The sequence below is a fragment of the Nerophis lumbriciformis genome, linkage group LG26 (assembly GCF_033978685.3).
Source record: "Nerophis lumbriciformis linkage group LG26, RoL_Nlum_v2.1, whole genome shotgun sequence".
In the NCBI taxonomy this organism is placed as follows: Eukaryota; Metazoa; Chordata; class Actinopteri; order Syngnathiformes; family Syngnathidae; genus Nerophis; species Nerophis lumbriciformis.
This window is the reverse complement of record NC_084573.2, coordinates 22,220,991-22,237,500: the sequence shown is the minus strand read 5'-3', so window position 1 is coordinate 22,237,500 and position 16,510 is coordinate 22,220,991. Positions and strand designations below refer to the sequence as shown.

At 41.2% G+C, this 16,510-nt stretch overlaps 1 protein-coding gene across 5 annotated transcripts in view; it reads right to left on the bottom strand.

Moving 5' to 3' along the window:
- syne2a (spectrin repeat containing, nuclear envelope 2a) overlaps positions 1–16,510 on the bottom strand; it is a 238,090-nt gene that overhangs the window by 136,522 nt on the left and 85,058 nt on the right. For 4 of the 5 annotated variants that reach the window (XM_061987178.2, XM_061987177.2, XM_061987182.2 and 1 more), the window contains exons 19-28: positions 16,348–16,491; positions 14,559–14,690; positions 14,312–14,494; positions 11,912–12,049; positions 11,438–11,623; positions 3,987–4,109; positions 3,693–3,875; positions 2,273–2,383; positions 451–540; positions 82–159 (exon numbers count right to left, since the gene is read on the bottom strand). In XM_061987178.2, the coding sequence (XP_061843162.2) occupies positions 82–159; positions 451–540; positions 2,273–2,383; positions 3,693–3,875; positions 3,987–4,109; positions 11,438–11,623; positions 11,912–12,049; positions 14,312–14,494; positions 14,559–14,690; positions 16,348–16,491 (1,368 nt within the window). The remainder of the gene's footprint in view (positions 1–81; positions 160–450; positions 541–2,272; positions 2,384–3,692; positions 3,876–3,986; positions 4,110–11,437; positions 11,624–11,911; positions 12,050–14,311; positions 14,495–14,558; positions 14,691–16,347; positions 16,492–16,510) is intronic. The other variant, XM_061987183.2, reaches the window with a different exon arrangement.

The window sequence follows — 16,510 nt, the reverse complement described above, 5'->3', positions numbered from 1 at the left end:
AGATATACAGAATACTACATTCATACTGTAATACTGTACAGTATATAAGGTTTTCACGAAATAGTCTTTAAATGTGTTTACCTTAACGATAGATGGGGCGTTCATTTCAGCCATGTCGCCACTTTGCACCTCTGAAGCGTAGAGCATGTCGTCTGGGTCCTGACAAAGACACCATGTCAGTGTTCCAATAGAAATGTCTCTTGAATGGGCAGCTGCTTCTGACAGTGCTATACTAGAACTGGACTACCCATCTCACAAACAGCTACGCTTACGATATGAATACGTTAAGTAGGTGAATACAAAAGTCAGTGAAGGAGAGAAAGAAAAAAATGAAGGTATTAAAAAAATGAGTTTCATTTCAAAACATGCAGGAATGTGCTTCAGGGTCTTATTTAAGATATTTTGGAATGAAACCCAGTTGAAAAAAAAGACAGTGTGTTACAGATTTACCTCTGGAATACTGCATGTTAGTGTGTCAGAGGACGACGAGTGACAACTTTCGTCTTCGTCTTCCTCTGAATTTGACTCCTCAAAAGCCTCCTGGTTTCATTCATTAGAGACAAACATCGGTATTAAAAGTTAGTTGGTGTGAGTAAAAATATGGAAATTAAAAAATACTTTTTTCATTTTTATTTATAAGAAGAATATGGATCAGTCATGTTACAATAATAATACTGACGTGGATCTATCAGAGCTACTGTAATTAGTTATAAAGCTGACAATATACATAGATATGTACCGTATTTTTCGGAGTATAAGTCGCTCCGGAGTATAAGTCGCACCGGCCGAAAATGCATACAGGTATATATATTATTTTATTATTATAATTATTTCTTTTTTTCATTAATTTTTTTTAACTTAATTTCGAGGCAGTCAATATGGATAAATAAATGCAGAAATAACGACCTTTTTGATTAATTAATAATGATAAATGTAATCAATGTGCGAATAGAATGCTCTTCGTAAAATACGACATTTCATTTGTGATATGATACCAATATTGGACCCTTGAGTGTTGGCCGATACCGATATTAACCCGATAGGATATTAGCAGGAATCAAACATGTTTTTATTATTTTGTAGTGGGGAATGTTAGAAAAGATTTGATCAAGTGAAATTACGCATAGAACAATGACACGTATGAAGTGGAGTGACGCTGACACGTTTGTTACTGGATACTTTTCAAATACGGTTTTGCCTTGGAGACTTTGTATGTGTAAGTAATGTGCAATGATTTGATGCTTACTTAGACTGCTATATTGTTCAATTATGGACACTTATTACATATAGTATATCTAGTTTGTGTAGTTGCTAGCTCCTAGTAGTATATAGCCTACCATGTTTAACTTTTGTAAATGACTTGACTATAATACAAGAAGAGATACAACTTGTGTGTTCATAGGAGGACATTTAGATGTTACCTGGCTGGCCAGTTTTGCACCAAAAAACATTCTGCAGGACTGCTTGTATTGAAACGCTTGTATCAGAGGTTTTAGATGCAAGCTGATATTGTTTTTTTTGCGGATATCGGCCGCTATCCAATATCAATCCTAGTAAAAAGTAATAATAGAAAACAATAATGAATTACTTTTAAAATAGTTTCAATTTGTTAAATTATACGTGCAATATATTTTATATCTTATATATCTGTGTTGGCCCTGCGATGAGGTGGCGACTTGTCCAGGGTGTACCCCGCCTTCCGCCCATGTGCAGCTGAGATAGGCTCCAGCGCCCCCGCGACCCCAAAGGGAATAAGCGGTAGAAAATGGATGGATGGATGGATCTTATATATATTCCCAACTAATTTTTGCTGATATCGGACCGATATCCAATATCAATATCGGGACACTTCTAGCAAAAAGTAATAGAAAAAAAGTATTAATTACTTTTAAAATAGTTTCAATTTGTTAAATTATACATGCAATATATTTTATATCTTATATATATTCCCAACTCATTTTTGCTGATATCGGACCGATATCCAATATCAATATCGGGACACTCCTAGTAAAAAGCAATAACAGAAAAAAAGTATTCATTATTTTTACTACTTTTTAAAAATAGTTTCAACTTGTTAAATTATACATGCAATATGTTTTACATCTTAAATACATTCCAAATTAATTTTTCATGAGATCATGTTTACTAATACTAAATACAACCACGTCAACTCAATTAGTAAAGAACACACAGGATGATTTAGCCCACAGAAGTGTTTATGGTTTTGTTTTCGCTGACGTTTGGTGAGGAACTAAACCTTAATCATTGTCACCTGTCCGAAGTATCCTCGTAGCGATCCAGTCACGTGCGATACTTCTGCACAAGGTTTGGAGCTGAGGGCAACGTCGTGACCTTCTCTTGTTTGATCTTCCCGTACGTTGTGCTTTGACAATATAAGAAAAGTGACAAACATGTAACAAAATCCCATTTAGATGCAAGGACCAAGGGACTTAACTTACTGTTAAAAGTAGACTTGTGCAAGCCAAAACCAGTGCATCTCAATTATTTTCCGTTACCTCCTTCCCCAGAAGGGAGAAAACATTTCATGTGGCCCTCCCACTCTCCGCTGCGACTATATCAATTGTCTCTATGACTGTTATAAGTACACCTCTGCATAACATTGTATTCTTATTAACATTAAAGAGAACAAAAAAGAAAGAAATATAGGTCAACTTACAACAAATAACTGTATTAACATAGTGTTTTAGTCTGAAACTGTAATTTGTGTTGAAAAAAAAAAAAGTGATCCTTATTAAACCATAATTATTGACCGACCTGAACCATTTGATACTGAAAAATAAAATTAAATAAACAAAATACAAAATACATTCAAATTGATCAGCAGAATTAACTCAGGAGCACAATATATAATACAATTGTGCGGATTTATATGCTTTTTCAAGTCGTGATTAATGGCAACAATGAGCGCGTGATGTGGTGCACAGCTTTTAGAGCTTTCACCCCACTATTTGAGAAAAGCTGCTTTAGACAAAGGTGCCTATTCATTAAATGTTTTCTTACGCTCTTGGAGTTACGCACATTTCCCTTATTTGTATTCTCCCATTCAGCCTGCGGACACCCTAAGTGAGGTAAAACTGCTTAGCTGTAAGACGTAAAAGAAGGTGGGCTTTGCCAGGACGCCTTTTTTTCTTGGTTGTGTGAAAATTGTGTTGAGTTTTATCGATATACACTTGTGAATGTCATTCAAATCCATAAAACACTTTATATTTGAAAATGCAGCATCCAACCGGGAGGGGGGGGGAATATTACCGGTATCTTACAGAAGCAGTATAGTACTGTTTTTAATTCAGTAGTACCGCGGTACTTTATTAGTACCGGTATACCCTACAACCCTACCAGGAACTAACTGGCATAAAAAAGACAACATGCATCATAAACGTGGACGCATGTGAAAAAGTGCAATATATTTATCTGTACAGTAATTTATTTATTTATTTATATATATTTATATATATTTATTTATATATATATTTATATATATTTATTTATTTATATATGCACCGTATTGCTTTTTTATTCTGCAATACCATGAGCTTATGTAACGAAATTTCGTTCTTATCTGTGCTGTAAAGTTCAAATTTGAATGACAATAAAAAGGAAGTCTAAGTCTAACATTTAACATTACTTCACAAGAGTTAAGCCATTTTCCCTTAACTTATCATACTTTATACCTGAATTAGCATGGCTTGTTGTTTGGTGAGCTGCTCCAGCTCTTTCAGGACCTGCTGGAGAACTCCTGTCCTGGTGAACAGCACCGAACTCTCCTTTGTCTCCTGTGGGAGGTGTAAATCCACTTTGTAGCTCTCCATGTCGTGTAATGTCTTCTGCATAGAGTGGACGTTGTCTAGGATCACCTTTAGTGAAGCCATGTGGGTGAGGAAAAAAACAAAACATTTTATTGCGAATGACTAAAGCTTTATTTGTATAGGTAATAAAGGTGTTACATAAAACAATCATCACTTTACCTGCTGGTTATTAAGATGCTCTGTCAAGGTGATGCTTGCGTTGTCCATAGAGGATAAAATTGTCCTAATTTTGGAGACATTTTCCTCCAGTGTCTCCAGCTCATCTTCCAAGGCTTCCACTACCTGTGCAAAGGTTATTGCTTTGACTTGTATTTCAATAGTACATGTTACATTGAACATACTAGATTTAATGAATAGAAAAATGATTTTTCCCTGATTGTTTCTATTCAACAGTAGATCGTAATATTGCCAGCAGAAGCCTCCTTAGACCCGAGACACTTTATGGACAAAATATCCTTGTCATGATTTTGATACACCTGGGGCCTCATTTTTGTTGGTTAAAAAAAAGTTTCAACAGGGGGTGAAATGTACGTTAGTAACTTTCCTGCATTGAGCTCATGCAAAGTTTTTTCTGACACAGGAAACAGCGTCGCCCAAAATTATAAAAAAAACAACTCCTATTTGCATAAAAAGCACATAGGCACTATAAAATAAATAGCAACACATATATTTCACAATATATAAGCCTTTCTCGAATTATTGATGTATAGTATATATATTTGTTAATGTCCGAATATCAAAATTTAGAGCTGTATTATTGTAGTTATGTTGTACATGGACTTATAACTTGTGGGTCCTTGAAGTATTATTTTGATCATTTTAATTGAATGATAGCATTATATAAATATGTTGGAAGGTGCGTTTATTTTCTCCTCTCTGAGCTGCCACCTTAACGTGGTAGAGGAGTTTGCGTCTCCCAATGATCCTTGATGCCCCCTGGTAGGGTCTCCCAAGGCAAACTGGTCCTAGGTGAGGGATCAGACAAAGAGCAGCTCGAAGACCTCTATGAAGAAAACGATTAAGGAACCCAGATTTCCCTTGCCCGGACGCGGGTCACCGGGGCCCCCCTCTGGAGCCAGGCCCGGAGGTGGGGCACGATGGCGAGCGCCTGGTGGCCGGGCCTGTCCCCATGGGGCCCGGCCGGGCACAGCCCGAAGAGGTAACGTGGGTCCCCCCTCCAATGGGCTCACCACCCATAGCAGGGGTCATAGAGGTCGGGTGCGATGTGAGCTGGGCGGCAGCCGAGGGCAGGGCACTTGGCGGTCCGATCCTCGGCTACAGAAGCTAGCTCTTGGGACGTGGAACAACACCTCACTGGGGGGGAAGGAGCCTGAGCTAGTGCGCGAGGTGGAGAAGTTCCGACTAGATATAGTCGCACAGCAAGGGCTCTGGAACCAGTTCTCTCGAGAGGGGCTGGACTCTCTTCCACTCTGGCGTTGCCGGCAGTGAGAGGCGACGGGCTGGGGTGGCAATTCTTGTTGCCCCCCGGCTCAGAGCCTGTACATTGGAGTTCAACCCGGTGGACGAGAGGGTAGCTTCCCTCCGCCTTCGGGTGGGGGAACGGGTCCTGACTGTGGTTTGCGCTTACGCGCCAAACCGCAGCTCAGAGTACCCACCCTTTTTGGATTCACTCGAGGGAGTACTTGAGAGTGCTCCCCCGGGTGATTCCCTCGTTCTACTGGGGGACTTCAATGCTCATGTTGGCAGCGACAGTGAAACCTGGAGAGGCGTGATTGGGAAGAATGGCTGCCCTGATCTGAACCCGAGCGGTGTTTTGTTATTGGACTTTTGTGCCCGTCACAGATTGTCCATAACGAACACCATGTTCAAACATAAGGGTGTCCATATGTGCACTTGGCACCAGGACACCCTAGGCCGCAGTTCCATGATCGACTTTGTAGTTGTGTCATCGGATTTGCGGCCTCATGTTTTGGACACTCTGGTGAAGAGAGGGGCGGAGCTTTCTACCGATCACCACCTGGTGGTGAGTTGGCTGCGATGGTGGGGGAGGATGCCGGACAGACCTGGCAGGCCCAAACGCATTGTGAAGGTTTGCTGGGAACGTCTGGCAGAGTCTCCTGTCAAAGAGAGTTTCAATTCCCACCTCCGGAAGAACTTTGAACATGTCACGAGGGAGGTGCTGGACATTGAGTCCGAATGGACCATGTTCGGCGCCTCTATTATCGAGGCGGCTGATTGGAGCTGTGGCCGCAAGGTAGTTGGTGCTTGTCGTGGCGGTAATCCTAGAACCCGTTGGTGGACACCGGTGGTGAGGGATGCCGTCAAGCTGAAGAAGGAGTCCTATCGGGTTCTTTTGGCTCATAGGACTCCTGAGGCAGCAGACAGGTACCGACAGGCCAAGCGGTGTGCGGCTTCAGCGGTCGCAGAGGCAAAAACTCGGACATGGGTGGAGTTCGGTGAGGCCATAGAAAACGACTTCCGGACGGCTTCGAAACAATTCTGGACCACCATCCGCCGCCTCAGGAAGGGGAAGCAGTGCACTATCAACACCGTGTATGGCGAGGATGGTGTTCTGCTGACCTCGACTGCGGATGTTGTGGATCGGTGGAGGGAATACTTCGAAGACCTCCTCAATCCCACCAACACGTCTTCCTATGAGGAAGCAGTGCCTGGGGAGTCTGTGGTGGGCTCTCCTATTTCTGGGGCTGAGGTTGCTGAGGTAGTTAAAAAGCTCCTCGGTGGCAAGGCCCCGGAGGTAGATGAGATCCGCCCGGAGTTCCTTAAGGCTCTGGATGCTGTGGGGCTGTCTTGGTTGACAAGACTCTGCAGCATCGCGTGGACATCGGGGGCGGTACCGCTGGATTGGCAGACCGGGGTGGTGGTTCCTCTCTTTAAGAAGGGGAACCGGAGGGTGTGTTCTAACTATCGTGGGATCACACTCCTCAGCCTTCCCGGTAAGGTCTATTCAGGTGTACTGGAGAGGAGGCTACGCCGGATAGTCGAACCTCGGATTCAGGAGGAACAGTGTGGTTTTCGTCCTGGTCGTGGAACTGTGGACCAGCTCTATACTCTCGGCAGAGTCCTTGAGGGTGCATGGGAGTTTGCCCAACCAGTCTACATGTGTTTTGTGGACTTGGAGAAGGCATTCGACCGTGTCCCTCGGGAAGTCCTGTGGGGAGTGCTCAGAGAGTATGGGGTATCGGACTGTCTGACTGTGGCAGTCCGCTCCCTGTATGATCAGTGCCAGAGCTTGGTCCGCATTGCCGGTAGTAAGTCGGACACGTTTCCAGTGAGGGTTGGACTCCGCCAAGGCTGCCCTTTGTCACCGATTCTGTTCATAACTTTTATGGACAGAATTTCTAGGCGCAGTCAAGGCGTTGAGGGGATCTGGTTTGGTGGCTGCAGGATTAGGTCTCTGCTTTTTGCAGATGATGTGGTCCTAATGGCTTCATCTGGCCAGGACCTTCAGCTCTCACTGGATCGGTTCGCAGCTGAGTGTGAAGCGACTGGGATGAGAATCAGCACCTCCAAATCCGAGTCCATGGTTCTCGCCCGGAAAAGGGTGGAGTGCCATCTCCGGGTTGGGGAGGAGATCTTGCCCCAAGTGGAAGAGTTCAAGTACCTCGGACTCTTGTTCACGAGTGAGGGAAGAGTGAATCGTGAGATCGACAGGCGGATCGGTGCGGCGTATTCAGTAATGCGGACGCTGTATCGGTCCGTTGTGGTGAAGAAGGAGCTGAGCCGGAAGGCAAAGCTCTCAATTTACCGGTCGATCTACGTTCCCATCCTCACCTATGGTCATGAGCTTTGGGTTATGACCGAAAGGACAAGATCACGGGTACAAGCGGCCGAAATGAGTTTCCTCCGCCGGGTGGCGGGGCTCTCCCTTAGAGATAGGGTGAGAAGCTCTGTCATCCGGGAGGAGCTCAAAGTAAAGCCGCTGCTCCTCCACATCGAGAGGAGCCAGATGAGGTGGTTCGGGCATCTGGTCAGGATGCCACCCGAACGCCTCCCTAGGGAGGTGTTTAGGGCACGTCCGACCGGTAGGAGGCCACGGGGAAGACCCAGGACACGTTGGGAAGACTATGTCTCCCGGTTGGCCTGGGAACGCCTCGGGGTCCCACAGGAAGAGCTGGACGAAGTGGCTGGGAAGAGGGAAGTCTGGGTTTCCCTGCTTAGGCTGCTGCCCCCGCGACCCGACCTCGGATAAGCGGAAGAAGATGGATGGATGGATGGATGGTGCGTTATTTGACTTGTGTGTTAAAGTATAATATTTTATTAGATAAAATCATGTTATGAAGATAGAAAATTATTACAATTATCTTTTCAATACATTTAGATTTTGAGAGTTCATAAGATTGTTGGAGAGCCAATGTTCGGATCTTATGCAGCCACTATGTAATCCATCCATCCATTTTCTACCGCTTGTCCCTCTCTGGGTTGCGGGGGGGCTGAAGCCTATCTCAGCTGCATTCGGGCGGAAGGCAGTGTACACCCTGGACAAGTCACTACGTCATTGCAGATAGACAAGTATTCACACACTAGATTACCACGCAAATATTTTATGAGCTAATAAAGTTAACAAAAAACATTTGTGCCAATAATATACGGAAATAATATTAGTATGCGTGCCAATTACCCACAAAAGCTTTCAATATCGCTCATGATGACTACTTGTTAACAAAATAAAGACATACATATGATAAATAAGTATTTGAAGAAAGACTTGGCAAACAGAAGGCCAAAACGTGAACATGTTTTTTTTTTAAATCTCAGCGACAGTTCTCAGTCACGGTGGCGACGACATTACGATTGTTCAAATATTACCCTTCAATTTTAAATGTTTTTATTAGATATGACAAGGGATGGGTACCGAATTGGGTACTTTTTTGGCACAGACCGAATCCCGCCGGTCACCGATTCACGTAAAAACCAACGGTGCTGTGTGAATGTACCTGCGTACCTGGTACCTGGCTCTTGGCACTTGGCGATCACTCCAGCAGCACTGAGAGCGAACTCAGCCAAACTACCTTTAGGTAATGTAGTAATCTAGAATGCCGACAAAGACATTGACTCACAAAATGCTCCAACGTAAGTAAAGTAAGGCTCTACTTTTCCAAAAATGTGCTAGCTTGATGCTAATGTACAGTGCCTTTGCTATTGGCATGCTACTGATTGACGATTTTAACACCTACATTTGTTGAGAACTACAACTGAGAAGCACATTACAACAGCTGGTGCATAATATGTACAATACTTACATTATTAATAAGGCTGCGAATCTTTGGGTGTCCCACGATTCGATATCGATTCTTGGGGTCACGATTCGATTATAAATCGATTTTTTTTTTTGTTCTATTCAACGCGATTCTCGATTCAAAAACAATATTTTTTCGATTCAAATCGATTCTCTATTCATTCAATACATAGGATTTCAGCAGGATCTACCCCAATCTGCTGACATTCAAGCAGAGTAGTACGGTAGATTTTTGTAAAAAGCTTTTATAATTGTAAAGGACAATGTTTTATCAACTGATTGCAATAATGTAAATTTGTTTCAACTATTAAATTAACCAAAAATATTACTTATTTTATCTTTGTGAAAATATTGGACACAGTGTGTTGTCAAGCTTATGAGATGCGATGCAAGTGTAAGCCACTGTGACACTATTGTTCTTTTTTTTTTTTTTTTTTTTTTATAAATGTCTAATGATAATGTCAATGAGGGATCTTTAATCACTGCTATGTTGACATTGTAACTAATATTGATACTGTTGTTGATAATATTCATTTTTGTTTCACTACTTTTGGTTTGTTCTGTGTCGTGTTTGTGTCTCCTCTAAATTGCTCTGTTTATTGCTGTTCTGAGTGTTGCTGGGCCGGGTTTGGTTTTGGAATCGGATTGCATTGTTATGGTATTGCTGTGTATTGTTTTGTTGGATTGATTAATAAAAAATGAAAAAAAAAAAAAAATACATATATATTTAAAAAAATAATAAAAAAATAAAATAAAAAAAAGATTTTTGAAAAATGAGAATCGATACTGAATCGCACAACGTGAGAATCGCGATTTGAATTTGAATCGATTTTTTTCCCACACCCCTAATAATTAACACTTTTTAGTGCGCAACGAAAGACGAGATTCAGCCAAGGCTAAACTGACTAGCCACATTACTGCCATCTAACGTCTTGGACCTATAACTGTAATTGAAAATTAATGTCATACTTGAAAATGTGATATAAAACAATATATGACAACCAGACAGCAGTTGTAATCAGCTCATTTTTAAATGTTGCAATAAAATTGATTTCATTACTAAAAACAATTATCATTTACAGTATTAACACACAAAAGTACAAAAAACTGATACCGTTGAGTATCGGTATCAATTCCCAGGTACTTGGAATTAGTACTGTATTGGTTCTAATGTGATATGTTTTTACTCTTCCCTCCAAAAATGATCTTGTTATGGTGCTCGACAAATATGTTTTGTCTTCTTTGGAGTCGCCGTCTCTGGCTCCCTTCATTGACAGTCCAACGTGATCCTTTAAAGGACACCGCGGAGGACGTATTTCTGAGCACAATCCAGTGAAGATGTGATTTTTAAAAAGAAGAGTGTGCAGAAGTGTGCACAACATGTTTTTTGTAAATCTGAAATGTTTTTGTGCGTACGTCCATTCTAAGTTTGGGCTTACGCAATTATTTTTATGCTGGGATCCACACATAGTTTTAAAAATGAGGCCACTGGTTACCTAACTCACAGACAAAACAAAGTCACACTTTCAGATTATTTCAGTTATTTTTAGTGATTTTCAAACTCTGGTTTTTGAATGTACCACTAGCGGTAAACGGGTTCCATCTAGTGATACGCCAAAGAATCACTTGATTACATGTTCTTATATTCAAACAGTGCTACAGTTCAAACTGTGGGTAATGTTATAGTGGCTAAAAATTTTCACTTGTTAAATAACCTCTGTCTTGTTTAAAAATGAATACTTAGGCCTACTACGCTACTGTATTTTAATGTTGGTCAATACGGTGATAGTTGGAGAGTTACGTTTTTTCTGAGGTGGTACTTGGTGAAAAATCAATCAATCAAATCAATCAAAGTGTATTTATATAGCCCTTAATCACAGGTGTCTCAAAGAGCTGCACAAGCCACAACAAAATCCTCGACTCAGATCCCACGTCAGGGCAAGAAAAAACTCAACCCAATAGAAAATGTTTAAGATCCACTGTTTTAGTTAATTAATTATGTATCTTGTTGGCCACTACATGTATCAGCACAATCTAATAAAATTTAATATGAGCGCTGCTAAAGAGTCTGCCTTTCCAAAGATGGTAATAAAGATAATATGCTTATGATTATTTATTATGACTGGAGTCTGCAAAACTATACTACATCCGTCTGAAAGGTATTTGTTTATCTCAGTCGAGTAACCTTGCGACATGACACACCGCTCTTTTATTAGATGTCCTTGTATAACCTGCCATGTCCTAATGGATTGAAAAAGGGCTTAAGTTTTTTAGGTTTTCCTCACACTGACAAAAGCCTGAATTTAACAGAAAAGCATCTCCAGTGACCACACGCCACCACTTAACACTGAAGCATACAATGCACTTTTGAAAAAGAAAATATAGATCATACCCTGACATCTCGCAGGAGTTTCTCTTGGTTCTCCAGAAGGTTATTTTGCATCTTTTCAACCTGTTGGTCCATGCTGTCCATACGCTCCTCCTGTGCACTGAGGTCACACACAGTGGAGATCTCGGCCAACACTGGCCTGTAGTCTTTCAGAGTGCTCCTGATTCTTGTGGAATCATCCAACACCAACTGGAGATGCATGTCGCAGAAAGAACGTAATTGAAAGGATGTCTATGGCATCTCACAAAAGGTAAATACACCACTCACATGTTAATAAATATTCACTTTAGAAATTCATCTTGGATATATACTGCTGTACAAGCTGTATGCTGACTAAAGGATATTCAAGTTTCAAGAAGATGTAGTACAATAAAAAAAATACTTTTATGACATACTACATTGGTGTATGCAAAGGGACATCAGCAAGTACAAAAATGTGTGCAATGTTTACAAGTTTGGACGTTTGGAGTTACACACCTGAAGGGAGTTTGCGTGACTCTGGAGGCCTCTGGCTGTCAAGTCTAAGCAGGGAGTACTTAGCCATGCTGGGGCCTCACCTAACCAACGTGTGGCGCTGCAAAGAAGGTCTTCGAACTCTTGAAGACAGGTGGGAATCTAGAAAACACAGTGAGGATGCAGAGTTGTACTTCAAAGTTGATAAATGTGGATAAAGTGTCTTCCTTCCTTTGAGCATAATGGAACGCTTTAGAAGTTTAGAAGTGACCTTGGTTTTACTCGAAAAAGATAAAAACGATGATCTCACTCTGTTTCTTATCTTTACGCACACACACATTATTCCCTCTGGTTTTAATGGTGTTAGGATGTGCCAGGTACAAACAGTGCCGTGTACAGACTTTTTTCCCCCAGGGGTGGCACAGGGGGAGGCACGTAGTTCTGCAGTGGTGGCACCCATAAAACCATTTGTCTACACCGGGGGTGTCTAACTCATTTTAGCTCAGGGGCCGCATGGAGGAAAATCTGTGCACACGCGGGCCGGACTATTAAAATCATAGCATTAAAATTAAAAAAATAAAGACAACTTCAGATTATTTTCTTTGTCTTACTTTGGCCAAAAATAGAACAAACACTTTCTGAAAATATTACAATAAAAATATAGAAAAAAATACAGGCAGCGGTAAAGTTTAGATCCATGAAGGAAAGAAGAAAGGGAATGAATGTTTATAACTGAATACATATATACATAAAAATGTGTTTTTTTTGTATTATTTTTTTAAATTAAGTAACGTTTATGACAACCTTTTTCCAAAACACAATATATAATGTGAGTTATAACAGGATAATGCATACATTTATCATTTGTTTACAAAACGGTTACAAAAAAGTGGGACCCCAAAGATTTACTGTGGGACCCCATTTTTATGACTTGATGGGGTCCCTGGGACCCCATTTTGAAAATTCCTAGCGCCAACATTGATGGAGTATTGGTGCGTGCATAACAGCAGCAGGCGGCTGTGGCCTGCAGGCCGGTTCTAATAGTAATCAAATATCGTCCCGGGGGCCATAGAATTGACTTTGACACCACTGGTCTACACCATGGGCAGCTGTAGTTACTATCGCAACGTACCACCACAAAGTATGGAGTGAATATTTTTGTAACAGTTGCTGATATTTAATAACAGCTGCTGGGAATCGAACCCAAGTCATGTGGCAGAAAAGGTTGATGCATAGACCTTTACGCTAGAGACTTTTTAAGATGTTGCCAATATTTAGCATACACATATCTATTTATATATTTATTTAAAAGTTAGAATGCATTAAAAAAATTACATCCATCGCGTTGTCTCGCATAATGATTGTGAACGATAGGCAAAATATCCCCAAAAGCGCAGTTCCCCCTTTAATTTGCTCTTAAATTAATCCTAAAAATAATATTGTTTATCCGCAATAATTTGTGGGACAATACATCGCCCACCAAAATTTGTTATTGGCCCAGTCCTACTCAGACATTTGCGCTAGTACAAGTCTTACCCCAAGGTTTTCTCACAAGTTTGCAGCCCTGATTTAAGTTATGCATGACACAGTAAGTTGAACGATGCGGACACGTTTGTTACGAGATACCTTTTAATACGCTTCTGCCTTGGATACCTTGCATCTCTAAGTAATATGCAACTATAATTATTTGATACTTGTTTATTTTGACAAATGTGCGGTTTTAGATTGCCATATTGTTAGATTAAGGACACTTATTACGTATAGCTACCTTGTGTGCTATTGTGTGCTTAGCTGTTGTGTAGTTGCTCGCTCCTAGTAGCCAATTGCCTACTATGTTTTACCTTTTGTAAATTACTTCCTTTAAATACAAGATTAAACTTGCGTGTTCGTTGAAGGACATTCAGATGTTAACTGGCTGCCCAGCTTTGCACAGGTAAACACATTGCAGGGCTGCTTCTTTGGAGTTTATATGGAAGATTTTAGATACAATCCAATACTATTTTTTTGCTGATATCAGACTGATATCTTATATCAATATCAGATCGGGAGATGCTTACTACCAACTCGGGGCGGTATAGCTCGGTTGGTAGAGCGGCCGTGCCAGCAACTTGAGGGTTGCATGTTCGATCCCTGCTTCCGCCATCCTAGTCACTGCCGTTGTGTCCTTGGGCAAGACATTTTACCCACATGCTCCCAGTGCCACCCACACTGGTTTAAATGCAACTTAGATATTGGGTTTCACTATGTAAAGCGCTTTGAGTCACTTGAGAAAAAAAGCGCTATATAAATGTAATTCACTTCACTAACTCAGTGGAACAGTTTGGTCTGACTTCACATAAGTTATTTTGGATGAAGGTGTAAAACAATCCTCCATTACAAACATAGTTAATAATGATAATTGATATAGTATTATGGGTGTCTTACCTTGTTGAGGAAAGCAGTGCGCTGCTCGGCCATCCGTGCCGCGTCTTGGTAGAGCTGCTGCGGATGCGTCAGTTGGTCCATGAAGAGGTGTGCTTGGTCTGGTTGCTGTTCCACAAGATCCTGCACCTCACTCTCCAGCAGCATCAAGTGACTATGACATGAGTCCAGCTTGTTCCACACTTGCTAGAAAACAGAGTGTAAATGGCTTTAGTCTCACTGAATCCAATTCTGATGATATCGCACCCACTTTTTGATTATTCTGAGCCTCTGTGACAGTGGAACTCATTTGCTTCAGTGATGCCTTCACTTGCTCCAGGCCACTAGTCAACTCTCCCACTTGACCAGCCAGTTTTCGAACTGCGACATTCTGCTCCAATATCTGCAGAAAAGAATGTACTGACATGATGATCATGATTTAATGATACATGACCGAGGATGATCTCATCTACAAACCCCGTTTCCATATGAGTTGGGAAATTGTGTTAGATGTAAATATAAACGGAATACAATGATTTGCAAATCCTTTCAACCCATATTCAATTGAATGCACTACAAAGACAAGATATTTGATGTTCAAACTCATAAACATTTTTTTTTTTTGCAAATAATAATTAACTTATAATTTCATGGCTGCAACACGTGCCAAAGTAGTTGGGAAAGGGCATGTTCACCACTGTGTTACATCACCTTTTCTTTTAACAACACTCAATAAACGATTGGGAACTGAGGAGACACATTTTTTAAGCTTCTCAGGTGGAATTATTTCCCATTCTTGCTTGATGTACAGCTTAAGTTGTTCAACATTCTCCGTTGTGGTATTTTTGTGGTATTTTAGGCTTCATAATGCGCCACACATTTTCAATGGGAGATAGGTCTGGACTGCAGGCAGGCCAGTCTAGTACCCGCACTCTTTTACTATGAAGCCACGTTGATGTAACACATGGCTTGGCATTGTCTTGATGAAAGAAGCAGGGGCGTCCATGGTAACGTTGCTTGGATGGCAACATATGTTGCTCCAAAACCTGTATGTACCTTTTAGCATTAATGGCGCCTTCACAGATGTGCAAGTTACCCATGTCTTGGGCACTAATACACCCCCATACCATCACAGATGCTGGCTTTTCAACTTTGCGCCTATAACAACCCAGATGGTTCTTTTCCTCTTTGGTCTGGAGGACACGACATCCACAGTTTCCAAAAACAATTTGAAATGTGGACTCGTCAGCAGACCACAGAACACTTTTCCACTTTGTATCAGTCCATCTTAGATGAGCTCAGGCCCAGTGAAGCCGGCGGCGTTTCTGGGTGTTGTTGCTAAACGGTTTTCGCCTTGCATAGGAGAGTTTTAACTTGCACTTACAGATTTAGCGATCAACTCTAATTACTGACAGTGGGTTTCTGAAGTCTTCCTGAGCCCATGTGGTGATATCCTTTACACACTGATGTTGCTTGTTGATGCAGTACAGCCTGAGGGATCGAAGGTCACAGGCTTAGCTGCTTACGTGCAGTGATTTCTCCAGATTCTCTGAACACTTTGATGATATTACGGACCGTAGATGGTGAAATCCCTAAATTCCTTGCAATAGCTGGTTGAGAAAGGTTTTTCTTAAACTGTTCAACAATTTGCTCATGCATTTGTTGACAAAGTGGTGACCTTCGCACCATCCTTGTTTGTGAATAACTGAGCATTTCATGGAATCTACTTTTATGCCCAATCATGGCACCCACCTGTTCCCAATTAGTCTGTTCACCTGTGGGATGTTCCAAATAAGTGTTTGATGAGCATTCCTCAACTTTATCAGTATTTATTGCCACCTTTCCCAACTTCTTTGTCACGTGTTGCTGGCATCAAATTCTAAAGTTAATGATTATTTGCCAAACAAAAAATGTTTATCAATTTGAACATCAAATATGTTGTCTTTGTAGCATATTCAACTGAATATGGATTGAAAATGATTTGCAAATCATTGTATTACGTTTATATTTACATCTAACACAATTTGCCAACTCATATGGAAACGGGGTTTGTACTATACCTTCTTCTCAGCTGCCTGCACAGACTCTTCAACGGTTTGTATTTGCTCGCCAATATCAGAAGGAATGTCCGTATACTGTCGCCGCACATTCTCCACAATGCACTTCAGCTTGGTCTTCTGGGCGGACATATCTTCTCTGAGCTCCTTTAAGGTTGAAAACACA